This window comes from Callionymus lyra, chromosome 5 (assembly GCF_982586985.1).
Source record: "Callionymus lyra chromosome 5, fCalLyr1.hap1.1, whole genome shotgun sequence".
In the NCBI taxonomy this organism is placed as follows: domain Eukaryota; kingdom Metazoa; phylum Chordata; class Actinopteri; order Syngnathiformes; family Callionymidae; genus Callionymus; species Callionymus lyra.
This window is the reverse complement of record NC_141822.1, coordinates 1,220,259-1,247,758: the sequence shown is the minus strand read 5'-3', so window position 1 is coordinate 1,247,758 and position 27,500 is coordinate 1,220,259. Positions and strand designations below refer to the sequence as shown.

General features: G+C 37.9%; 2 protein-coding genes across 9 annotated transcripts in view; both read left to right on the top strand.

Moving 5' to 3' along the window:
• The window catches only part of lrsam1 (leucine rich repeat and sterile alpha motif containing 1), a 42,555-nt gene extending 20,469 nt beyond the window's left edge, over positions 1-22,086 (top strand). For 2 of the 3 annotated variants that reach the window (XM_087790411.1, XM_087790410.1), the window contains exons 16-25: positions 14,766-14,865; positions 15,093-15,180; positions 15,249-15,323; positions 15,506-15,586; positions 16,100-16,195; positions 17,836-17,934; positions 18,093-18,224; positions 18,375-18,441; positions 18,503-18,687; positions 18,779-22,086. In XM_087790411.1, the coding sequence (XP_087646537.1) occupies positions 14,766-14,865; positions 15,093-15,180; positions 15,249-15,323; positions 15,506-15,586; positions 16,100-16,195; positions 17,836-17,934; positions 18,093-18,224; positions 18,375-18,441; positions 18,503-18,687; positions 18,779-18,901 (1,046 nt within the window). In that variant the 3' untranslated portion in view covers positions 18,902-22,086. The remainder of the gene's footprint in view (positions 1-14,765; positions 14,866-15,092; positions 15,181-15,248; positions 15,324-15,505; positions 15,587-16,099; positions 16,196-17,835; positions 17,935-18,092; positions 18,225-18,374; positions 18,442-18,502; positions 18,688-18,778) is intronic. The other variant, XM_087790412.1, reaches the window with a different exon arrangement.
• Positions 22,087-22,298: 212 nt separating this feature from the next.
• Positions 22,299-27,500, top strand: part of ndor1 (NADPH dependent diflavin oxidoreductase 1) — a 14,779-nt gene continuing 9,577 nt past the window's right edge. Inside the window, exons 1-7 of one of the 6 annotated variants that reach the window (XM_087792298.1) lie at positions 22,299-22,384; positions 22,942-23,081; positions 24,038-24,115; positions 24,416-24,513; positions 24,568-24,666; positions 25,188-25,289; positions 25,345-25,545. In XM_087792298.1, coding sequence (XP_087648424.1) covers positions 22,947-23,081; positions 24,038-24,115; positions 24,416-24,513; positions 24,568-24,666; positions 25,188-25,289; positions 25,345-25,545 — 713 coding nt within the window. In that variant the 5' untranslated portion in view covers positions 22,299-22,384; positions 22,942-22,946. Of the gene's footprint in view, positions 22,385-22,430; positions 22,631-22,898; positions 23,082-24,037; positions 24,116-24,415; positions 24,514-24,567; positions 24,667-25,187; positions 25,290-25,344; positions 25,546-27,500 lie in introns of those variants that run through there. The other 5 variants (XM_087792301.1, XM_087792297.1, XM_087792302.1 and 2 more) reach the window with 5 other exon arrangements.

Below are 27,500 nucleotides of genomic sequence, written 5' to 3'. Positions count from 1 at the left end.
TTATGATGGTTTATGATGGTTTATGATGGTGGTTTATGATGGTTTATGATGGTTTATGATGGTTTATGATGGTGGTTTATGATGATTGTTTATGATGGTTTATGATGGTTTATGATGGTTAATGATGGTTTATGATGGTTTATGATGGTTTATGATGATGGTTTATGATGATGGTTTATGATGGTGGTTTATGATGGTTTATGATGGTGGTTTATGATGGTTTATGATGATGGTTTATGATGGTGGTTTATGATGATGGTTTATGATGGTTTATGATGGTGGTTTATGATGGTGGTTTATGATGATGGTTTATGATGGTTTATGATGGTTTATGATGGTGGTTTATGATGGTTTATGATGATGGTTTATGATGGTTTATGATGGTTTATGATGGTTTATGATGATTTATGATGGTGGTTTATGATGTTTATGATGGTTTATGATGGTTTATGATGTTTTATGATGATTTATGATGGTGGTTTATGATGTTTATGATGGTTTATGATGGTTTATGATGTTTTATGATGATTTATGATGGTGGTTTATGATGTTTATGATGGTTTATGATGGTTTATGATGTTTTATGATGATTTATGATGGTGGTTTATGATGTTTATGATGGTTTATGATGGTTTATGATGGTGGTTTATGATGGTTTATGATGGTTTATGATGGTGGTGTATGATGGTTTATGATGGTTTATGATGGTTTATGATGGTTTATGATGGTGGTTTATGATGGTGGTTTATGATGGTTTATGATGGTTTATGATGGTTTATGATGGTGGTTTATGATGTTGGTTTATGATGGTTTATGATGGTTTATGATGGTTTATGATGATGGTTTATGATGGTTTATGATGGTTTATGATGGTGGTTTATGATGGTTTATGATGGTTTATGATGGTTTATGATGGTGGTTTATGATGATGGTTTATGATGGTTTATGATGGTTTATGATGGTTTATGATGGTTTATGATGTTGGTTTATGATGGTTTATGATGGTGGTTTATGATGTTCGTTTATGATGGTTTATGATGGTTTATGATGGTGGTTTATGATGATGGTTTATGATGGTTTATGATGGTTTATGATGGTGGTTTATGATGGTTTATGATGGTTTATGATGGTGGTTTATGATGGTTAATGATGGTTTATGATGGTGGTTTATGATGGTTTATGATGGTGGTTTATGATGATGGTTTATGATGGTTTATGATGGTTTATGATGGTGGTTTATGATGGTTTATGATGGTGGTTTATGATGATGGTTTATGATGGTTTATGATGGTTTATGATGGTTTATGATGGTGGTTTATGATGATGGTTTATGATGGTTTATGATGGTTTATGATCGTGGTTTATGATGGTGGTTTATGATGGTTTATGATGATGGTTTATGATGGTTTATGATGGTGGTTTATGATGGTTTATGATGGTTTATGATGGTGGTTTATGATGATGGTTTATGATGGTTTATGATGGTTTATGATGGTTTATGATGGTGGTTTATGATGGTTTATGATGGTTTATGATGGTGGTTTATGATGATGGTTTATGATGGTTTATGATGGTGGTTTATGATGGTTAATGATGGTTTATGATGGTGGTTTATGATGGTTTATGATGGTGGTTTATGATGATGGTTTATGATGGTTTATGATGGTTTATGATGGTGGTTTATGATGGTTTATGATGGTGGTTTATGATGATGGTTTATGATGGTTTATGATGGTTTATGATGGTGGTTTATGATGGTGGTTTATGATGATGGTTTATGATGGTTTATGATGGTTTATGATCGTGGTTTATGATGGTGGTTTATGATGGTTTATGATGATGGTTTATGATGGTTTATGATGGTGTTTTATGATGGTTTATGATGGTTTATGATGGTGGTTTATGATGATGGTTTATGATGGTTTATGATGGTTTATGATGGTTTATGATGGTGGTTTATGATGGTTTATGATGGTTTATGATGGTGGTTTATGATGATGGTTTATGATGGTTTATGATGGTGGTTTATGATGGTTAATGATGGTTTATGATGGTAGTTTATGATGGTTTATGATGGTTTATGATGGTTTATGATGGTTTATGATGATGGTTTATGATGGTTTATGATGGTTTATGATGGTTTATGATGATGGTTTATGATGGTGGTTTATGATGGTGGTTTATGATGATTTATGATGATGGTTTATGATGGTGGTTTATGATGGTGGTTTATGATGGTTTATGATGATGGTTTATGATGGTTTATGATGGTGGTTTATGATGATTTATGATGATGGTTTATGATGGTTTATGATGGTGGTTTATGATGATGGTTTATGATGGTTTATGATGGTGGTTTATGATGGTTTATGATGGTTTATGATGGTTTATGATGGTGGTTTATGATGGTTTATGATGGTTTATGATGGTGGTTTATGATGATGGTTTATGATGGTTTATGATGGTTTATGATGGTTTATGATGGTGGTTTATGATGGTTTATGATGGTTTATGATGGTTTATGATGGTGGTTTATGATGATGGTTTATGATGGTTTATGATGGTGGTTTATGATGGTTAATGATGGTTTATGATGGTGGTTTATGATGGTTTATGATGGTGGTTTATGATGATGGTTTATGATGGTTAATGATGGTTTATGATGGTGGTTTATGATGGTTTATGATGGTTTATGATGGTGGTTTATGATGGTGGTTTATGATGATGGTTTATGATGGTTTATGATGGTTATGATCGTGGTTTATGATGGTGGTTTATGATGGTTTATGATGATGGTTTATGATGGTTTATGATGGTGGTTTATGATGGTTTATGATGGTTTATGATGGTGGTTTATGATGATGGTTTATGATGGTTTATGATGGTTTATGATGGTTTATGATGGTGGTTTATGATGGTTTATGATGGTTTATGATGGTGGTTTATGATGATGGTTTATGATGGTTTATGATGGTGGTTTATGATGGTTAATGATGGTTTATGATGGTGGTTTATGATGGTTTATGATGTTTATGATGGTTTATGATGGTTTATGATGGTTTATGATGATGGTTTATGATGGTTTATGATGGTTTATGATGGTTTATGATGGTTTATGATGATGGTTTATGATGGTGGTTTATGATGGTGGTTTATGATGATTTATGATGATGGTTTATGATGGTTTATGATGGTGGTTTATGATGGTGGTTTATGATGGTTTATGATGATGGTTTATGATGGTTTATGATGGTGGTTTATGATGATTTATGATGATGGTTTATGATGGTTTATGATGGTTTGAATATTTGATTGCTTTTATTCACCAACTGATGTTTGTTAGTCTCTGCTCACGTCACTCTTACGTTTGGCTGGACAAATAAAAACTAATATTAACTATGAAAGTGAAATAAATATTTAAATTCCTTTATTTAATTATCAAATCATAGGTTTTTATCGAAGACAATGAAAGTTTAAACTAAACCTCATGAGAGAAAAAAGACACAATGAGCTTCAGAGATGAGGAAACACTTATGATGGTTTATGATGGTTTATGATGGTTTATGATGGTGGTTTATGATGATTGTTTATGATGGTTTATGATGGTTAATGATGGTTTATGATGGTTTATGATGATGGTTTATGATGATGGTTTATGATGGTGGTTTATGATGGTTTATGATGATGGTTTATGATGGTGGTTTATGATGGTGGTTTATGATGGTTTATGATGATGGTTTATGATGGTGGTTTATGATGATGGTTTATGATGGTTTATGATGGTGGTTTATGATGGTGGTTTATGATGATGGTTTATGATGGTTTATGATGGTTTATGATGGTGGTTTATGATGGTTTATGATGATGGTTTATGATGGTTTATGATGGTTTATGATGGTTTATGATGATTTATGATGGTGGTTTATGATGTTTATGATGGTTTATGATGGTTTATGATGTTTTATGATGATTTATGATGGTGGTTTATGATGTTTATGATGGTTTATGATGGTTTATGATGTTTTATGATAATTTATGATGGTGGTTTATGATGTTTATGATGGTTTATGATGTTTTATGATGATTTATGATGGTGGTTTATGATGTTTATGATGGTTTATGATGGTTTATGATGGTGGTTTATGATGGTTTATGATGGTGGTGTATGATGGTTTATGATGGTTTATGATGGTGGTTTATGATGGTGGTTTATGATGGTTTATGATGGTTTATGATGGTTTATGATGGTGGTTTATGATGTTGGTTTATGATGGTTTATGATGGTTTATGATGGTTTATGATGATGGTTTATGATGGTTTATGATGGTTTATGATGGTGGTTTATGATGATGGTTTATGATGGTTTATGATGGTTTATGATGGTTTATGATGGTTTATGATGGTTTATGATGTTGGTTTATGATGGTTTATGATGGTGGTTTATGATGTTCGTTTATGATGGTGGTTTATGATGGTTTATGATGGTTTATGATGGTTTATGATGGTGGTTTATGATGATGGTTTATGATGGTTTATGATGGTGGTTTATGATGGTTTATGATGGTTTATGATGGTGGTTTATGATGGTTTATGATGGTTTATGATGGTTTATGATGGTGGTTTATGATGGTTTATGATGGTTTATGATGATGTTTTATGATGGTTTATGATGTTTTATGATGGTGGTTTATGATGTTGGTTTATGATGGATGTTCGTTTATGATGGTTTATGGTGGTTTATGATGATGGTTTATGATGTTGGTTTATGATGATGGTTTATGATGGTTTATGATGGTGGTTTATGATGGTTTATGATGGTTTATGATGGTTTATGATGGTGGTTTATGATGGTTTATGATGGTTTATGATGGTGGTTTATGATGATGGTTTATGATGGTTTATGATGGTTTATGGTTTATGATGGTGGTTTATGATGGTTTATGATGGTTTATGATGATTTATGATGGTGGTTTATGATGATGGTTTATGATGGTTTATGATGGTGGTTTATGATGGTTAATGATGGTTTATGATGGTGGTTTATGATGGTTTATGATGGTGGTTTATGATGATGGTTTATGATGGTTTATGATGGTTTATGATGGTGGTTTATGATGGTTTATGATGGTGGTTTATGATGATGGTTTATGATGGTTTATGATGGTTTATGATGGTTTATGATGGTGGTTTATGATGATGGTTTATGATGGTTTATGATGGTTTATGATCGTGGTTTATGATGGTGGTTTATGATGGTTTATGATGATGGTTTATGATGGTTTATGATGGTGGTTTATGATGGTTTATGATGGTTTATGATGGTGGTTTATGATGATGGTTTATGATGGTTTATGATGGTTTATGATGGTTTATGATGGTGGTTTATGATGGTTTATGATGGTTTATGATGGTGGTTTATGATGATGGTTTATGATGGTTTATGATGGTGGTTTATGATGGTTAATGATGGTTTATGATGGTGGTTTATGATGGTTTATGATGGTGGTTTATGATGATGGTTTATGATGGTTTATGATGGTTTATGATGGTGGTTTATGATGGTTTATGATGGTGGTTTATGATGATGGTTTATGATGGTTTATGATGGTTTATGATGGTTTATGATGGTGGTTTATGATGGTGGTTTATGATGATGGTTTATGATGGTTTTATGATGGTTTATGATCGGGGTTTATGATGGTGGTTTATGATGGTTTGATGATGGTTTATGATGGTTTATGATGGTGTTTTATGATGGTTTATGATGGTTTATGATGGTGGTTTATGATGATGGTTTATGATGGTTTATGATGGTTTATGATGGTGGTTTATGATGATGGTTTATGATGGTTTGGATGGTGGTTTATGATGATGGTTTATGATGGTTTATGATGGTGGTTTATGATGGTTAATGATGTTTATGATGTAGTTTATGATGGTTTATGATGGTTTATGATGGTTTATGATGGTTTATGATGGTTTATGATGATGGTTTATGATGGTGGTTTATGATGGTGGTTTATGATGATTTATGATGATGGTTTATGATGGTTTATGATGGTGGTTTATTGATGGTGGTTTATGATGGTTTATGATGATGGTTTATGATGGTTTATGATGGTGGTTTATGATGATTTATGATGATGGTTTTGATGGTTTATGATGGTGGTTTATGATGATGGTTTATGATGGTTTATGATGGTGGTTTATGATGGTTTATGATGGTTTATGATGGTTTATGATGGTGGTTTATGATGGTGGTTTATGATGGTTTATGATGGTTTATGATGGTGGTTTATGATGATGGTTTATGATGGTTTATGATGGTTTATGATGGTGGTTTATGATGGTTTATGATGGTTTATGATGGTTTATGATGGTGGTTTATGATGATGGTTTATGATGGTTTATGATGGTGGTTTATGATGGTTAATGATGGTTTATGATGGTGGTTTATGATGGTTTATGATGGTGGTTTATGATGATGGTTTATGATGGTTTATGATGGTTTATGATGGTGGTTTATGATGGTTTATGATGGTGGTTTATGATGATGGTTTATGATGGTTTATGATGGTTTATGATGGTGGTTTATGATGGTGGTTTATGATGATGGTTTATGATGGTTTATGATGGTTTATGATGGTGGTTTATGATGGTGGTTTATGATGGTTTATGATGATGGTTTATGATGGTTTATGATGGTGGTTTATGATGGTTTATGATGGTTTATGATGGTGGTTTATGATGATGGTTTATGATGGTTTATGATGGTTTATGATGGTTTATGATGGTGGTTTATGATGGTTTATGATGGTGGTTTATGATGATGGTTTATGATGGTTTATGATGGTGGTTTATGATGGTTAATGATGGTTTATGATGGTTTATGATGGTTTATGATGGTTTATGATGGTTTATGATGGTTTATGATGATGGTTTATGATGGTTTATGATGGTTTATGATGGTTTATGATGGTTTATGATGGTTTATGATGATGGTTTATGATGGTGGTTTATGATGGTGGTTTATGATGATTTATGATGATGGTTTATGATGGTTTATGATGATGGTTTATGATGATGGTTTATGATGGTGGTTTATGATGGTTTATGATGATGGTTTATGATGGTTTATGATGGTGGTTTATGATGATTTATGATGATGGTTTATGATGGTTTATGATGGTTTGAATATTTGTTTGGTTTCCAATTGATTGCTTTTATTCACCAACTGATTTTTGTTAGTCTCTGCTCACGTCACTCTTACGTTTGGCTGGACAAATAAAAACTAATATTAACTATGAAAGTGAAATAAATATTTAAATTCCTTTATTTAATTATCAAATCATAGGTTTTTATCGAAGACAATGAAAGTTTAAACTAAACTTCATGAGAGAAAAAAGACACAATGAGCTTCAGAGATGAGGAAACACTTATGATGGTTTATGATGGTTTATGATGGTTTATGATGGTGGTTTATGATGATTGTTTATGATGGTTTATGATGGTTTATGATGGTGGTTTATGATGGTTTATGATGGTTTATGATGGTTAATGATGGTTTATGATGGTTTATGATGATGGTTTATGATGATGGTTTATGATGGTGGTTTATGATGGTTTATGATGATGGTTTATGATGGTGGTTTATGATGGTGGTTTATGATGGTTTATGATGATGGTTTATGATGGTGGTTTATGATGATGGTTTATGATGGTTTATGATGGTGGTTTATGATGGTGGTTTATGATGATGGTTTATGATGGTTTATGATGGTGGTTTATGATGGTTTATGATGATGGTTTATGATGGTTTATGATGGTTTATGATGGTTTATGATGATTTATGATGGTGGTTTATGATGTTTATGATGGTTTATGATGGTTTATGATGTTTTATGATGATTTATGATGGTGGTTTATGATGTTTATGATGGTTTATGATGGTTTATGATGTTTTATGATGATTTACGATGGTGGTTTATGATTTTTATGATGGTTTATGATGGTTTATGATGGTGGTTTATGATGGTTTATGATGGTTTATGATGGTGGTGTATGATGGTTTATGATGGTTTATGATGGTTTATGATGGTTTATGATGGTTTATGATGGTGGTTTATGATGTTGGTTTATGATGGTTTATGATGGTTTATGATGGTTTATGATGATGGTTTATGATGGTTTATGATGGTTTATGATGGTGGTTTATGATGGTTTATGATGGTTTATGATGGTTTATGATGGTGGTTTATGATGATGGTTTATGATGGTTTATTATGGTTTATGATGGTTTATGATGGTTTATGATGGTTTATGATGTTGGTTTATGATGGTTTATGATGGTGGTTTATGATGTTCGTTTATGATGGTTTATGATGGTTTATGATGGTGGTTTATGATGATGGTTTATGATGGTTTATGATGGTTTATGATGGTGGTTTATGATGGTTTATGATGGTTTATGATGGTGGTTTATGATGGTTTATGATGGTTTATGATGGTTTATGATGGTGGTTTATGATGGTTTATGATGGTTTATGATGATGTTTTATGATGGTTTATGATGTTTTATGATGGTGGTTTATGATGTTGGTTTATGATGGTTTATGATGGTGGTTTATGATGTTCGTTTATGATGGTTTATGGTGGTTTATGATGATGGTTTATGATGGTTTATGATGGTGGTTTATGATGATGGTTTATGATGGTTTATGATGGTGGTTTATGATGGTTTATGATGGTTTATGATGGTTTATGATGGTGGTTTATGATGGTTTATGATGGTTTATGATGGTGGTTTATGATGATGGTTTATGATGGTTTATGATGGTTTATGATGGTGGTTTATGATGGTTTATGATGGTTTATGATGGTGGTTTATGATGATGGTTTATGATGGTTTATGATGGTGGTTTATGATGGTTAATGATGGTTTATGATGGTGGTTTATGATGGTTTATGATGGTGGTTTATGATGATGGTTTATGATGGTTTATGATGGTTTATGATGGTTTATGATGGTGGTTTATGATGGTTTATGATGGTGGTTTATGATGATGGTTTATGATGGTTTATGATGGTTTATGATGGTTTATGATGGTGGTTTATGATGATGGTTTATGATGGTTTATGATGGTTTATGATCGTGGTTTATGATGGTGGTTTATGATGGTTTATGATGATGGTTTATGATGGTTTATGATGGTGGTTTATGATGGTTTATGATGGTTTATGATGGTGGTTTATGATGATGGTTTATGATGGTTTATGATGGTTTATGATGGTTTATGATGGTGGTTTATGATGGTTTATGATGGTTTATGATGGTGGTTTATGATGATGGTTTATGATGGTTTATGATGGTGGTTTATGATGGTTAATGATGGTTTATGATGGTGGTTTATGATGGTTTATGATGGTTTATGATGGTTTATGATGGTTTATGATGATGGTTTATGATGGTTTATGATGGTTTATGATGGTTTATGATGGTTTATGATGGTTTATGATGATGGTTTATGATGGTGGTTTATGATGGTGGTTTATGATGATTTATGATCATGGTTTATGATGGTTTATGATGGTGGTTTATGATGGTGGTTTATGATGATGGTTTATGATGGTTTATGATGGTTTTTGTTGGTGGTTTATGATGATTTATGATGATGGTTTATGATGGTTTATGATGGTTTGAATATTTGTTTGGTTTCCAATTGATTGCTTTTATTCACCAACTGATGTTTGTTAGTCTCTGCTCACGTCACTCTTACGTTTGGCTGGACAAATAAAAACTAATATTAACTATGAAAGTGAAATAAATATTTAAATTCCTTTATTTAATTATCAAATCATAGGTTTTTATCGAAGACAATGAAAGTTTAAACTAAACTTCATGAGAGAAAAAAGACACAATGAGCTTCAGAGATGAGGAAACACTTATGATGGTTAATGATGGTTTATGGTGGTTTATGATGATGGTTTATGATGATGGTTTATGATGGTGGTTTATGATGGTTTATGATGATGGTTTATGATGGTGGTTTATGATGGTGGTTTATGATGGTTTATGATGATGGTTTATGATGGTGGTTTATGATGATGGTTTATGATGGTTTATGATGGTGGTTTATGATGGTGGTTTATGATGATGGTTTATGATGGTGGTTTATGATGGTTTATGATGATGGTTTATGATGGTTTATGATGGTTTATGATGATTTATGATGGTGGTTTATGATGGTTTATGATGGTTTATGATGTTTTATGATGTTTTATGATGATTTATGATGGTGGTTTATGATGTTTATGATGGTTTATGATGGTTTATGATGTTTTATGATGATTTATGATGGTGGTTTATGATGTTTATGATGGTTTATGATGGTGGTTTATGATGGTTTATGATGGTTTATGATGGTGGTGTATGATGGTTTATGATGGTTTATGATGGTTTATGATGGTGGTTTATGATGGTTTATGATGGTTTATGATGGTTTATGATGGTGGTTTATGATGTTGGTTTATGATTGTTTATGATGGTTTATGATGGTTTATGATGATGGTTTATGATGGTTTATGATGGTTTATGATGGTGGTTTATGATGGTTTATGATGGTTTATGATGGTTTATGATGGTGGTTTATGATGATGGTTTATGATGGTTTATGATGGTTTATGATGGTTTATGATGGTTTATGATGGTTTATGATGTTGGTTTATGATGGTTTATGATGGTGGTTTATGATGTTCGTTTATGATGGTTTATGATGGTTTATGATGGTTTATGATGGTTTATGATGGTTTATGATGGTGGTTTATGATGATGGTTTATGATGGTTTATGATGGTTTATGATGGTGGTTTATGATGGTGGTTTATGATGGTTTATGATGGTTTATGATGGTGGTTTATGATGGTTTATGATGGTTTATGATGGTTTATGATGGTGGTTTATGATGGTTTATGATGGTTTATGATGATGTTTTATGATGGTTTATGATGTTTTATGATGGTTTATGATGGTGGTTTATGATGTTGGTTTATGATGGTTTATGATGGTGGTTTATGATGTTCGTTTATGATGGTTTATGGTGGTTTATGATGATGGTTTATGATGGTTTATGATGGTGGTTTATGATGATGGTTTATGATGGTTTATGATGGTGGTTTATGATGGTTTATGATGGTTTATGATGGTTTATGATGGTGGTTTATGATGGTTTATGATGGTTTATGATGGTGGTTTATGATGATGGTTTATGATGGTTTATGATGGTTTATGATGGTTTATGATGGTGGTTTATGATGGTTTATGATGGATTATGATGGTGGTTTATGATGATGGTTTATGATGGTTTATGATGGTGGTTTATGATGGTTAATGATGGTTTATGATGGTGGTTTATGATGGTGGTTTATGATGGTTTATGATGGTGGTTTATGATGATGGTTTATGATGGTTTATGATGGTTTATGATGGTGGTTTATGATGGTTTATGATGGTGGTTTATGATGATGGTTTATGATGGTTTATGATGGTTTATGATGGTTTATGATGGTGGTTTATGATGATGGTTTATGATGGTTTATGATGGTTTATGATCGTGGTTTATGATGGTGGTTTATGATGGTTTATGATGATGGTTTATGATGGTTTATGATGGTGGTTTATGATGATGGTTTATGATGGTTTATGATGGTTTATGATGGTTTATGATGGTTTATGATGGTGGTTTATGATGGTTTATGATGGTTTATGATGGTGGTTTATGATGATGGTTTATGATGGTTTATGATGGTGGTTTATGATGGTTAATGATGGTTTATGATGGTGGTTTATGATGATGGTTTATGATGGTTTATGATGGTTTATGATGGTTTATGATGGTGGTTTATGATGGTTTATGATGGATTATGATGGTGGTTTATGATGATGGTTTATGATGGTTTATGATGGTGGTTTATGATGGTTAATGATGGTTTATGATGGTGGTTTATGATGGTGGTTTATGATGGTTTATGATGGTGGTTTATGATGATGGTTTATGATGGTTTATGATGGTTTATGATGGTGGTTTATGATGGTTTATGATGGTGGTTTATGATGATGGTTTATGATGGTTTATGATGGTTTATGATGGTTTATGATGGTGGTTTATGATGATGGTTTATGATGGTTTATGATGGTTTATGATCGTGGTTTATGATGGTGGTTTATGATGGTTTATGATGATGGTTTATGATGGTTTATGATGGTGGTTTATGATGATGGTTTATGATGGTTTATGATGGTTTATGATGGTTTATGATGGTTTATGATGGTGGTTTATGATGGTTTATGATGGTTTATGATGGTGGTTTATGATGATGGTTTATGATGGTTTATGATGGTGGTTTATGATGGTTTATGATGGTTTATGATGGTTTATGATGGTGGTTTATGATGGTTTATGATGGTTTATGATGGTTTATGATGGTTTATGATGGTTTATGATGGTTTATGATGGTTTATGATGATGGTTTATGATGGTTTATGATGGTTTATGATGGTTTATGATGGTTTATGATGGTTTATGATGATGGTTTATGATGGTGGTTTATGATGGTGGTTTATGATGATTTATGATGATGGTTTATGATGGTTTATGATGGTGGTTTATGATGGTGGTTTATGATGGTTTATGATGATGGTTTATGATGGTTTATGATGGTGGTTTATGATGATTTATGATGATGGTTTATGATGGTTTATGATGGTTTGAATATTTGTTTGGTTTCCAATTGATTGCTTTTATTCACCAACTGATGTTTGTTAGTCTCTGCTCACGTCACTCTTACGTTTGGCTGGACAAATAAAAACTAATATTAACTATGAAAGTGAAATAAATATTTAAATTCCTTTATTTAATTATCAAATCATAGGTTTTTATCGAAGACAATGAAAGTTTAAACTAAACTTCATGAGAGAAAAAAGACACAATGAGCTTCAGAGATGAGGAAACACTTCAGGCAGAGAGTGTGTAGAGAGTGTGTAGAGAGTGTGTAGAGAGTGTGTAGAGAGTGTGTAGAGAGTGTGTAGAGAGTGTGTAGAGAGTGTGTAGAGAGTGTGTAGAGAGTGTGTAGAGTGCGTGTAGAGTGCGTGTAGAGTGCGTGTAGAGTGCGTGTAGAGTGCGTGTAGAGTGCGTGTAGAGTGCGTAGAGAGTGCGTAGAGAGTGCGTAGAGAGTGCGTAGAGAGTGCGTAGAGAGTGCGTAGAGAGTGCGTAGAGAGTGCGTAGAGAGTGCGTAGAGAGTGCGTAGAGAGTGTAGAGAGAGTGTGTAGAGAGTGTGTAGAGAGTGTGTAGAGAGTGTGTAGAGAGTGTGTAGAGAGTGTGTAGAGAGTGTGTAGAGTGCGTGTAGAGTGCGTGTAGAGTGCGTGTAGAGTGCGTGTAGAGTGCGTGTAGAGTGCGTGTAGAGTGCGTAGAGAGTGCGTAGAGAGTGCGTAGAGAGTGCGTAGAGAGTGCGTAGAGAGTGCGTAGAGAGTGCGTAGAGAGTGCGTAGAGAGTGCGTAGAGAGTGTAGAGAGAGTGTGTAGAGAGTGTGTAGAGAGTGTGTAGAGAGTGTAGAGAGAGTGTGTAGAGTGTGTAGAGAGAGTGTGTAGAGTGTGTGTAGAGTGTGTGTAGAGTGTGTAGAGAGTGTGTAGAGTGTGTAGAGAGTGTGTAGAGAGTGTGTAGAGAGTGTGTAGAGAGTGTGTAGAGAGTGTGTAGAGAGTGTGTAGAGAGTGTGTAGAGAGTGTGTAGAGAGTGTGTAGAGTGCGTGTAGAGTGCGTAGAGAGTGCGTAGAGAGTGCGTAGAGAGTGCGTAGAGAGTGCGTAGAGAGTGCGTAGAGAGTGCGTAGAGAGTGCGTAGAGAGTGCGTAGAGAGTGTAGAGAGAGTGTGTAGAGAGTGTAGAGAGAGTGTGTAGAGAGTGTGTAGAGTGTGTGTAGAGTGTGTGTAGAGTGTGTAGAGAGTGTGTAGAGAGTGTGTAGAGAGTGTGTAGAGAGTGTAGAGAGTGTGTAGAGTGCGTGTAGAGTGCGTAGAGAGTGCGTAGAGAGTGCGTAGAGAGTGCGTAGAGAGTGCGTAGAGAGTGCGTAGAGAGTGCGTAGAGAGTGCGTAGAGAGTGCGTAGAGAGTGCGTAGAGAGTGCGTAGAGAGTGTAGAGAGAGTGTGTAGAGTGTGTAGAGAGTGTAGAGAGAGTGTGTAGAGAGTGTGTAGAGTGTGTGTAGAGTGTGTGTAGAGTGTGTAGAGAGTGTGTAGAGAGTGTGTAGAGAGTGTGTAGAGAGTGTGTAGAGAGTGTGTAGAGAGTGTGTAGAGAGTGTGTAGAGAGTGTGTAGAGAGTGTGTAGAGTGTGTGTAGAGTGTGTAGAGAGTGTGTAGAGAGTGTGTAGAGAGTGTGTAGAGAGTGTGTAGAGTGTGTAGAGAGTGTGTAGAGAGTGTGTAGAGAGTGTGTAGAGAGTGTGTAGAGAGTGTGTAGAGAGTGTGTAGAGTGTGTGTAGAGTGTGTAGAGAGTGTGTAGAGAGTGTGTAGAGTGTGTGTAGAGAGTGTAGAGAGTGTGTAGAGAGTGTAGAGAGTGTGTAGAGTGTGTGTAGAGAGTGTGTAGAGAGTGTGTAGAGAGTGTAGAGCAGGTCAGCAGACACATGGGCAGATGTTCAAGCATCAAAGCTTCAACTCACACGTCCTTGGAAAGTAAAATGTTTATAAAATGTTCTTAACTTGTTATTCAAGTGTTGATTCAGTGATGTGTTCGTAGCTGCCATGCAGAAGATGCTCTACGACAGTTGTACCGTGAGTGTCCTGCAGGAGGCCAGTGATCATCGCAGGAGGAACCTGGTGTCTGAGACCTACAGAAGGTATATATTTATTTATATATATTTATATATATTTATTTATTATATATTTATATATATTTATATATTTATATATTTATATATTTATATATATTTATATATATTTATATATATTTATATATTTATATATATTTATATATATTTATATATTTATATATTTATATATTTATATATATTTATATATATATCAACTGCTCACGACAACATTGATCCTCACTAACCTTTCACAGCATGGAGAGCCTGGAGAGGAGGTTCGACAAGATGCTGTCTCTCCAAGTGTTGGACAAATCCAAAGCCATCGCCCACATCCTGCAGGAGGTGCGTCACCGAGGTCACCGAGGTCACCGAGGTCACACGGTTTGATTGACACCTGTCATCCTGTGCAGGAGGAGATGCAGAAAGCAGCTTTTCAGGCTCTGCAGCTGCAGAAAGACGCCGTCCACGGTTACATCCGCAACCAGGTCTGTATGGAGGAGCTTTGACCTTTGACCTTCAACCCTCCCACCTGAACATGAACTTATCGTTCTGGCACGAAAGCTCGTGTCGATGAGTTTGTTTCACCGTCACGTCATCCGTCACAACTGTTTCCATCCTCGCCTGAGTTGAGACGCATGTCTCGCCTCATCTTGCTTCTCGTCCCCAGATCAAGCTCATTGAGGGCGAACTCATGCAGCTGACAAAGCTGGAGGTTAAGAGACGAAACCTGGACGCTGAGAACCTGCAGGTGTGTTCACGCCTCTCTTTCATCCCTCATCCCTTTGTTTTCTACCTCTTCGTCCACGTCATCGCTCGTCACACGGACCCTGATGGTCTCCAGAAGCTGTTGATTCCAGATGATTGTTGAAGGTTGTCGTGTTCAGTTCCTTCTCGTCGTGTCGTGAAGGAGAAGATCATGAACTTTGATGGTTTGTCTTTGACCTTCCACTCCAGCTTCATCTCCTGTAACTTTCTTCAGATTCTATGATGAGATGTTTTTAGATCGTTTGAATCGTTTCAAAGTTGAACGTTTTGCTTCCAACTTAATATAACTTTTGTTTGTATTTTCTCGTGTTTGTGTGGGTTTACTCCGGGTTCTCCTGTTTCCTCCCACAGTCCGAGACTGAAGTGTCGGTGTGAGTGGTTGTGTGTCTTTATTGTGTTGTCATCACAAACAAAAACAACAACTCTGAAATGTGGAAGTGTGTCACATATGAAGATGTCCTTCATGGACGAGACTTGATCTTCTGTGTCTCCTCAGGAGGTTCTGGTGGAGCAGAGAACAGCTCTGGGCGACTTGTTGCAGCAGCTGCTCAAGCAGAAGCTTCAGAGAGAGCAGGAGCTGCAGCAGGTTCTGGTGAGGACGACCTTTAACCTTCTCCACGACATGCAAACATCAGAACCATCTTAGAATCCAGAATCAAGTCAGTTATAATAACACAATTATATTCAAATGAAAGTTTCTTTACATGCTCTGTGAGAGTAACTTGTTATATGAAGACAAATACTGTAACCGTAATAATGTGAGTAAGTAAGTCATTTTTATTTATATAGAGCTTTTCCAGACCAGGGTCACAAAGAACTTAAACACATCAAGATAAACTGATAACACAACAGGAGTTCCAGAAAATCAAGGAAAAGCCTGAACAAATAAAAACGTCTTAAGATGTTTCTTGAAGGAGTCAGTAGATCATCAAACACAGATGTTTCTTGAAGGAGTCAGTAGATCATCAAACACACATGTTTCTTGAAGGAGTCAGTAGATCATCAAACACTGATGTTTCTTGAAGGAGTCAGTAGATCATCAAACACAGATGTTTCTTGAAGGAGTCAGTAGATCATCAAACACAGATGTTTCTTGAAGGAGTCAGTAGATCATCAAACACTGATGTTTCTTGAAGGAGTCAGTAGATCATCAAACACTGAAGTTTCTTGAAGGAGTCAGTAGATCATCAAACACAGATGTTTCTTGAAGGAGTCAGTAGATCATCAAACACACATGTTTCTTGAAGGAGTCAGTAGATCATCAAACACAGATGTTTCTTGAAGGAGTCAGTAGATCATCAAACACACATGTTTCTTGAAGGAGTCAGTAGATCATCAAACACAGATGTTTCTTGAAGGAGTCAGTAGATCATCAAACACACATGTTTCTTGAAGGAGTCAGTAGATCATCAAACACACATGTTTCTTGAAGGAGTCAGTAGATCATCAAACACAGATGTTTCTTGAAGGAGTCAGTAGATCATCAAACACAGATGTTTCTTGAAGGAGTCAGTAGATCATCAAACACACATGTTTCTTGAAGGAGTCAGTAGATCATCAAACACAGATGTTTCTTGAAGGAGTCAGTAGATCATCAAACACACATGTTTCTTGAAGGAGTCAGTAGATCATCAAACACAGATGTTTCTTGAAGGAGTCAGTAGATCATCAAACACAGATGTTTCTTGAAGGAGTCAGTAGATCATCAAACACAGATGTTTCTTGAAGGAGTCAGTAGATCATCAAACACACATGTTTCTTGAAGGAGTCAGTAGATCATCAAACACAGAGATGGTTCCAAAGCTTAGGAGCAACAGTCTGGAAGGATTTCTCTCCTCTGGTCCAGAAGTTCAGGAACCATCAGTAGATTCTGATCCACAGACCTCAGAGCCCAAGCTGGGGTATAAGTCTGGATCAGATCATGAAGGTCTGACCATGAATAGATCTGAAAGTAAGAACCAGAATCTTAAAGTTGATCCTGAAAGAAACTGGAAGCCAGTGAAGAGTTTGAAGGAGAAATGTGAGTTCTTCTACTAGAGCGGCTCAGAGTTCTGGCTGCAGAGTTTAGTATGAACTGCAGGCGAGACAGAAGTTTAGAGATTTTTCTCAGTTGAAACAGTTTCTGGTCAGTTTTCTGCAACAATGATGATAAGATAAGCTCAACAGTAGATAATATAGAGATATAAATATGTCAAGACACGTGAACAACGACGTAACGTTTAAATCTTCTAGATCGAGATGGAGAAGAAATCCGAGTCCAGTCAGCAGAACTACTGGATGATCCAGTACCAGAGACTGTTGGACGCCAAGCCGCTGTCGCTGCGTCTGCAGGTGGAGTATGAAGCACTCGTGCAGGAGGTGCAGGTTTAACGTGTGCGTGTGTGTGTGTGTGTGCGTGCGCGTGCGTGTGCGTGTGCGTGCGTGTGCGTGTGCGTGTGTGTGTGTGTGCGTGTGCGTGCGTGTGTGTGTGTGCGTGTGTGTGTGTGCAGGAGTCCGGTGTGGAGCGAGAGCTGGTCAACCTGCTGTGCAGACTGTCGGTCCAACACTATCTTCCGGTCCTGGCTCATCACCGAGTGACGCTGGAGGCTCTTCGACACATGGACGCCGCGGACCTGAAGAAGGTGTGTGACCCTGGTGTTGAGTCACAGACGGGTGAGCGCTGGAGCCTCATCCTCGTCTCAGGTGTCATCACCAGTTACCTTTGACGGGCCGCCTCGCCCCCTGCTGGCTGTTGATCGTTGAGTGTTGTGACGAGAGACCTGTTGTTTCAGATGGGCGTGCATGAAGCTGGCATCCAGACGGCTCTGCTGGACTGGGCTCGTGAACGCCAGCCTGAAGGTCTCTTTATTTCAATCAACATTTATTCCTCCATCTTAACTTTCCTCACATCGTCCTCCAGCAGGAACTTCCAAGGGTTTTGAAAAAGCCGAGGAGACGGAGGAGCGTCCCCGACTTCCCTCGACCCCTCGTTCCTCCACCTCTCAGAGTCCCCCCGCCTCTCCGGGTACTCCCGTCACCCCCTCGGCCCCCAGCCCGGTGGAGGGTCCCGGGGGCTCCGAGTGTGTCGTCTGCATGGAGAAAGGGGTGAGAGCGACTTCTAGCGCCGACCTTCTTTGACTCTTTCTTTTCACGTGACATGTATCAAATGTTTACTATGGTTCACCTGCGTCTCCAGGCTCAGGTGATCTTCCTGCCCTGCGGACACGTGTGCTGCTGCCAGGTGTGCAGCGACGCTCTGGAGAACTGTCCTCTGTGTCGCAGCAGCATCGCTCAGCAGGTGCGTCTCTACCAGAGCTAGAGCCGCCGCTGACCTCTTGACCTTCAGCACCGCATGGTTTCAACGCTGCGACACGTCCCCGTAGACGTGATCATGTCCTCGTCTCACGACTGTTGGATCTTCTCTGACAAGCTGTACCTTCTAGACGTGTCTTTCTGAACCTTTCTATCTTCGTGTGCCTTCCTGGCAGACTGCTCGTGGTCTTCACGTTTAGCATCCACCAGAGACCCGTGTCTCCAATCACATACTCGTGTACTCAAAGTTAGTACTTATAGTGTGTAAGTGTGTCTCCAATCACATACTCGTGTCCTCAAAGTTAGTACTTATAGTGTGTTAGTGTGTCTCAAATCACATACTCGTGTACTCAAAGTTAGTACTTATAGTGTGTTAGTGTGTCTCCAATGACATACTCGTGTACTCAAAGTTAGTACTTATAGTGTGTTAGTGTGTCTCCAATCACATACTCGTGTACTCAAAGTTAGTACTTATAGTGTGTAAGTGTGTCTCCAATCACATACTCGTGTACTCAAAGTTAGTACTTATAGTGTGTTAGTGTGTCTCGAATCACATACTCGTGTACTCAAAGTTAGTACTTATAGTGTGTTAGTGTGTCTCCAATGACATACTCGTGTACTCAAAGTTAGTACTTATAGTGTGTTAGTGTGTCTCCAATCACATACTCGTGTACTCAAAGTTAGTACTTATAGTGTGTAAGTGTGTCTCCAATCACATACTCGTGTACTCAAAGTTAGTACTTATAGTGTGTTAGTGTGTCTCGAATCACATACTCGTGTACTCAAAGTTAGTACTTATAGTGTGTTAGTGTGTCTCCAATGACATACTCGTGTACTCAAAGTTAGTACTTATAGTGTGTTAGTGTGTCTCCAATCACATACTCGTGTACTCAAAGTTAGTACTTATAGTGTGTTAGTGTGTCTCCAATCACATACTCGTGTACTCAAAGTTAGTACTTATAGTGTGTAAGTGTGTCTCCAATCACATACTCGTGTACTCAAAGTTAGTACTTATAGTGCGTAAGTGTGTCTCAATTCTTAGTATATAAAGTTAGTGCTCCATACACACTAAATTGTCACTAAAACGCCCACAAAACTGAGTATGAATCGATGGACACTTTCTACACTAAACGACTCCATCTTAGTGACGTTGTAAACGGAAGTTACATCATATATATATATATATATATATATATATATATATATATATATATATATATATATATATCAATATACTTCCAGGTGTATTTCCAGCAGCAGTACGAGGATAAACACGTCTTCTCTGCTGATACCAGCTTAAATATCTCGTCAATATTTCGATTCTCATACTTTTTTTTAATTTCTTTTTCCAAACTTGCAAAACTTGCTGCCAGCAGGTGTCGCTAGTGTTCCTACAGCTGGTTGAAACCATCCTTAAATAGTAGTAGAAGAAGAAGCTGTCACGTCATTTCCTGTTAGTTTGTAGCAGCAGAGTTTGATTTGAGACATACTATCTGTGGAGGATTAGTTACTAGTTAGTACGTACACTATCCTGATGATACTAACTTCTAGTATACTAAGAGAAGTATGTGTGAGACATACTATCTGTGGAGGATTAGTTACTAGTTAGTACGTACACTATCCTGATGATACTAACTTTTAGTATACTAAGAGAAGTATGTGTGAGACATACTATCTGTGGAGGATTAGTTACTAGTTAGTACGTACACTATCCTGATGATACTAACTTCTAGTATACTAAGAGAAGTATGTTTGAGACATACTATCTGTGGAGGATTAGTTACTAGTTAGTACGTACACTATCCTGATGATACTAACTTCTAGTATACTAAGAAAAGTATGTTTGAGACATACTATCTGTGGAGGATTAGTTACTAGTTAGTACGTACACTATCCTGATGATACTAACTTCTAGTATACTAAGAGAAGTATGTTTGAGACATACTATCTGTGAAGGATTAGTTACTAGTTAGTACGTACACTATCCTGATGATACTAACTTCTAGTATACTAAGAGAAGTATGTTTGAGACATACTATCTGTGGAGAATTAGTTACTAGTTAGTACGTACACTATCCTGATGATACTAACTTCTAGTATACTAAGAGAAGTATTTGAGACATACTATCTGTGGAGGATTAGTTACTAGTTAGTACGTACACTATCCTGATGATACTAACTTCTAGTATACTAAGAGAAGTATGTTTGAGACATACTATCTGTGGAGGATGAGTTACTAGTTAGTACGTACACTATCCTGATGATACTAACTTCTAGTATACTAAGAGAAGTATGTTTGAGACATACTATCTGTGGAGGATTAGTTACTAGTTAGTACGTACACTATCCTGATGATACTAACTTCTAGTATACTAAGAGAAGTATGTTTGAGACATACTATCTGTGGAGGATTAGTTACTAGTTAGTACGTACACTATCCTGATGATACTAACTTCTAGTATACTAAGAGAAGTATGTTTGAGACATACTATCTGTGGAGGATTAGTTACTAGTTAGTACGTACACTATCCTGATGATACTAACTTCTAGTATACTAAGAGAAGTATGTTTGAGACATACTATCTGTGGAGGATGAGTTACTAGTTAGTACGTACACTATCCTGATGCACACTAACTTCTAGTGCACTAAGAGAAGTGTGTGAGGAGAGACACGGATCAGTACGACTGCATGTTATTAACATAAATAACCAAACCCTCCAAAGTAACTCCGTCTGTGAAGCTGTTAAAGAACAATCGTGTCTTTATGGAGCCATTTTTATTTGTTACATGAAAAGAGACAAACATGAATGTAGTGTTTTTAAAAAGACAGATACTAGTGTTTATTCATTCCTATGTTTTGAAAGGTTAAGATGGTTAACGGGGATCATATCTAATCACCACGTCTCTCTGAACCAAATGTTTCCATACATGGACTAACACTCGTGTACTCAAGTGCCTATAACCCTTGCTAGCATGTTTCAGGAACTCAGTGTAGGTCAGTGTGTGTCGACGTATATCCACGACTAGTTGTGTGTTTTTTCTTCTGATGTGTGCAATATATTGAGAAGTTTCTTTGCAATGAATCCAGGAGTTATTTTGTAAAATACTGCAGAAAAATAGAAACTTGTCTCAAGACATAAATGTGTGTAACTAATGTATGATTGTATCAACAATAAACTACAATCAACCACGTGTTTATCTCTGGTTCTTTCCTAACATGAGGCTTTTTAACGAAGCTGGAAGAACAAAGTGTGTTTAGAATAAACTCGCTCAAGAAATGATCGACTTTATTATTCAGTGTTGATGAAAAGTCCGATTTTTTTCCTCTGACTTTGAACGCAACATTGCGACACGAGCGCCGGACCAATCAGATGTCGCCAAACACACGCATGCGCGGTGACGGTGTGCAGCCGGTCTCTCCATCAGGACAAATAAACGTCTTTTTCTACTAAATGAAGCTTTTAAATCAAGTTTGACAAGAACCGCGCAAGTAAGTGCGTTAACGCAAGAACTCACGCGGTGTCGGTGGTTAATTTGGCGCATAAACGGACGCGCTAAACTACAAACACGTAGTTAGCTAGCTCACAGTTAGCCTAGCACGAGCTCATGCTGATGCTAACCTGACAATTGTGTGACGTCATCATTCATCGACTGTCCCTTAAAAACTTGTGGACAAATGTCTCCGAATATATTGTGTCTCTGAGACTTTTGTCGAGAACATCGTCACGGAAGTCGTGTGAGTTCAGGAAACACTCTTTCAAGCTAAAGTCATATTTAGGAAATAAACACGAACTTTTACGAACGTTATCCACAGATTTAAACAACAATATTCTCTCAACAGTTGAAACTTGTCACTAAAACTACATTGTTATACAATTAACTTGATATATGAACTAATATATGAACTTGATGTATTAACTAATATATGAACTAATATATGAACTCGATATATGAACTAATATATCCTTGTATTAATAATATGAACTAATACATTCCTGAGACAGCGCTTGTGTAGACAGGGACCTGAGAGTGTGTGACGTCACGCAGGCACCATGTCCAGCCCCAGGCTGCTGGTCCTGTACGGCAGTCAGACCGGAACGGCTCAGGACGCGTCCCAGAGGATCTTCAGACAGGCCCAGAGGAGACGCCTGGAGGTCCAGGTCCTGCCTCTGGACGACTACAGTGTCGTGAGTTTGTTCTTCAAGAACCTTCGAGAGAAACGTCTTCATCTTCATCTTCATCATCATCATCATCATCATCTTCATCTTCACCATCATCATCATCATCATCTTCATCTTCACCTTCACCTTCACCTTCATCATCATCATCTTCATCTTCACCATCATCATCTTCATCATCATCATCTTCACCATCATCATCATCATCATCTTCACCATCATCATCTTCACCATCATCATCTTCATCATCATCTTCACCATCATCATCATCATCATCATCTTCACCATCATCATCTTCATCATCATCATCTTCACCTTCACCTTCATCATCATCATCTTCATCTTCACCATCATCATCTTCATCATCATCATCATCATCATCTTCATCTTCACCATCATCTTCATCATCATCATCTTCATCATCATCATCATCATCATCTTCACCTTCACCTTCATCATCATCATCTTCATCTTCACCATCATCATCTTCATCATCATCATCATCATCATCATCATCATCATCATCATCATCATCTTCATCATCATCATCATCATCTTCATCTTCATCTTCATCATCATCATCATCATCATCATCATCTTCATCTTCACCATCATCATCTTCAGCATCATCTTCATCATCATCATCATCATCATCATCATCTTCATCATCATCATCATCATCTTCATCTTCATCTTCACCATCACCATCTTCATCATCTTCATCATCATCATCTTCATCTTCATCTTCACCATCACCATCATCATCATCATCATCTTCATCTTCACCATCATCATCTTCAGCATCATCTTCATCATCATCATCATCATCATCAACTTCATCTTCACCATCATCATCATCATCATCTTCATCATCATCATCATCATCATCATCATCTTCATCATCATCATCATCTTCATCTTCACCATCATCATCTTCATCGTTGATCACGACTCGTCTTCCTCAGGTGGACCTGATCCACGAGGCGGTGGTGGTGTTCGTGTGTTCCACCACGGGTCAGGGTGACCCGCCCGACAACATGAAGGTCAACATCTCGTTCACTTCACGATTATTATTATCATAAAAATGATTCACATTGAAAATGTTTTTAATTTTTAATCTTCTGTGTTCGAACATCACGTCTCAGATGTTTGGATAATAAAGTGAAACTAAACATTAAAACGTTTTAAAGTTGTTGATAAAACAGGTTTTATTTTGTTACTTTAAGTTTATTCTTTACTCGACGATCCTTCTGAAGGTCATGACTTTTCTCAAAGAATCTTTATGTCTTTAATGTTTTTATTGAATGTCTTCAAACAAACGTGTTCCATCTTCTCGTCAACAGAACTTCTGGAGGTTCTTGTTCAGGAAGTCTCTGCCGCTCGGCTCTCTGTGTCGACTGGACTTCGCCGTCCTGGGTCTGGGAGACTCTTCGTACCCCAAGTGGGTCTCAGGAAGTCCTGGTCCTGGAGTCTCTCTGACGTGTTGGTGTCGCAGGTTCAACTTCGTGGCCAAGAAGCTGCACAAGCGTCTGGAGCAGCTCGGAGCGAGTGCTGTGGTTCCGGTCGGGCTCGCCGACGACCAGCACCACCTCGGGTCAGAACCAGCAGGACTCACTTCTGCTTTAGGAACCTTGACATGTTTGCCTTCATCATCTCTGTATCAAAAGGTTGAATTTGTTTTTCAAATGATTAAATGGAAATTTAAAAAAATAGAAAAAAAATGTGTTTTTACACATAGTTTGATATTTTAATTCCAATCATTCAAAAAAGTATAAATTCAACATGTTTTGATTCTTTGTAATTCAGTATAAAAGTTGTTATAATAGAGTCTCCAGACTAAACCAATAGAGCTCAGAGCTGCTGATCATGTGACTCTACTGTCGCATGATTGGCTGAAAACTGATACATTTTTATATTGAATTTATGTTGATTTAAAGGCTGAAAATATAAAATATAGAATCAGAAAACAAAATAAATATCATTATTGAACTAAAATATCAAACCTTATACAAAAAGAAAACCTTCTAAAGTATAGATTTATATTATTTGTAATAAAAAAGTCGATCATTATAATAACGTTGTTACGTCTGATGCTCTTGACCTTCGAACCTTCAGGGCCGACGCTGTGATCGATCCGTGGCTGGTGTCGTTCTGGCAGAACTCCTTGGTTCTGCACCCCAGCTGGAGCGAGCCGGTGCCGCTGAGCGAGGACCAGCCGTGAGTGTCGTCGCCTGATGTCCATCCATCTTCTGGTTCCTGCTCTCGTCTGCAGGCTTCCTCCCTCCTTCACCTTCGACCTCCTGCTGGACCCCACGAGCGGCGAGAGGCTGAGGTCGGATGCGTCGGATCGAGGCGTTCCTTCAAGGTCGCGTCCCTTCCCGGCCAGACTGGTGTCCAACGAGAGAGTGACGGAACCGACGCACTTCCAGGAGGTCCGGCTCATCGAGTTCGACATCACGGGATCCAACATCCAGTACGATCACGAGGAACATGTTTGGACTTCAGTGATGTGTTCTGAAGACACGGAGGATCTTCACGTGGATCCTCTGGTCGTAGAAGAACCTTCTGTCTTCAGTGATGTGTTCTGAAGACACGGAGGATCTTCACGTGGATCCTCTGGTCGTAGAAGAACCTTCTGTCTTCAGTGATGTGTTCTGAAGACACGGAGGATCTTCACGTGGATCCTCTGCTCGTAGAAGAACCTTCTGTCTTCAGTGATGTGTTCTGAAGACACGGAGGATCTTCATGTGGATCCTCTGCTCGTAGAGGAACCTTCTGTCTTCAGTGATGTGTTCTGAAGACACGGAGGATCTTCACGTGGATCCTCTGCTCGTAGAAGAACCTTCTGTCTTCAGTGATGTGTTCTGAAGACACGGAGGATCTTCACGTGGATCCTCTGCTCGTAGAGGAACCTTCTGTCTTCAGTGATGTGTTCTGAAGACACGGAGGATCTTCACGTGGATCCTCTGCTCGTAGAAGAACCTTCTGTCTTCAGTGATGTGTTCTGAAGACACGGAGGATCTTCACGTGGATCCTCTGGTCGTAGAAGAACCTTCTGTCTTCAGTGATGTGTTCTGAAGACACGGAGGATCTTCACGTGGATCCTCTGCTCGTAGAGGAACCTTCTGTCTTCAGTGATGTGTTCTGAAGACACGGAGGATCTTCACGTGGATCCTCTGCTCGTAGAAGAACCTTCTGTCTTCAGTGATGTGTTCTGAAGACACGGAGGATCTTCACGTGGATCCTCTGCTCGTAGAAGAACCTTCTGTCTTCAGTGATGTGTTCTGAAGACACGGAGGATCTTCACGTGGATCCTCTGCTCGTAGAAGAACCTTCTGTCTTCAGTGATGTGTTCTGAAGACACGGAGGATCTTCACGTGGATCCTCTGCTCGTAGAAGAACCTTCTGTCTTCAGTGATGTGTTCTGAAGACACGGAGGATCTTCACGTGGATCCTCTGCTCGTAGAAGAACCTTCTGTCTTCAGTGATGTGTTCTGAAGACACGGAGGATCTTCACGTGGATCCTCTGGTCGTAGAAGAACCTTCTGTCTTCAGTGATGTGTTCTGAAGACACGGAGGATCTTCACGTGGATCCTCTGCTCGTAGAAGAACCTTCTGTCTTCAGTGATGTGTTCTGAAGACACGGAGGATCTTCACGTGGATCCTCTGCTCGTAGAAGAACCTTCTGTCTTCAGTGATGTGTTCTGAAGACACGGAGGATCTTCACGTGGATCCTCTGCTCGTAGAAGAACCTTCTGTCTTCAGTGATGTGTTCTGAAGACACGGAGGATCTTCACGTGGATCCTCTGCTCGTAGAGGAACCTTCTGTCTTCAGTGATGTGTTCTGAAGACACGGAGGATCTTCACGTGGATCCTCTGCTCGTAGAGGAACCTTCTGTCTTCAGTGATGTGTTCTGAAGACACGGAGGATCTTCACGTGGATCCTCTGCTCGTAGAAGAACCTTCTGTCTTCAGTGATGTGTTCTGAAGACACGGAGGATCTTCACGTGGATCCTCTGGTCGTAGAAGAACCTTCTGTCTTCAGTGATGTGTTCTGAAGACACGGAGGATCTTCACGTGGATCCTCTGGTCGTAGAGGAACCTTCTGTCTTCAGTGATGTGTTCTGCAGACACGGAGGATCTTCACGTGGATCCTCTGCTCGTAGAGGAACCTTCTGTCTTCAGTGATGTGTTCTGAAGACACGGAGGATCTTCACGTGGATCCTCTGCTCGTAGAAGAACCTTCTGTCTTCAGTGATGTGTTCTGAAGACACGGAGGATCTTCACGTGGATCCTCTGGTCGTAGAAGAACCTTCTGTCTTCAGTGATGTGTTCTGAAGACACGGAGGATCTTCACGTGGATCCTCTGCTCGTAGAGGAACCTTCTGTCTTCAGTGATGTGTTCTGAAGACACGGAGGATCTTCACG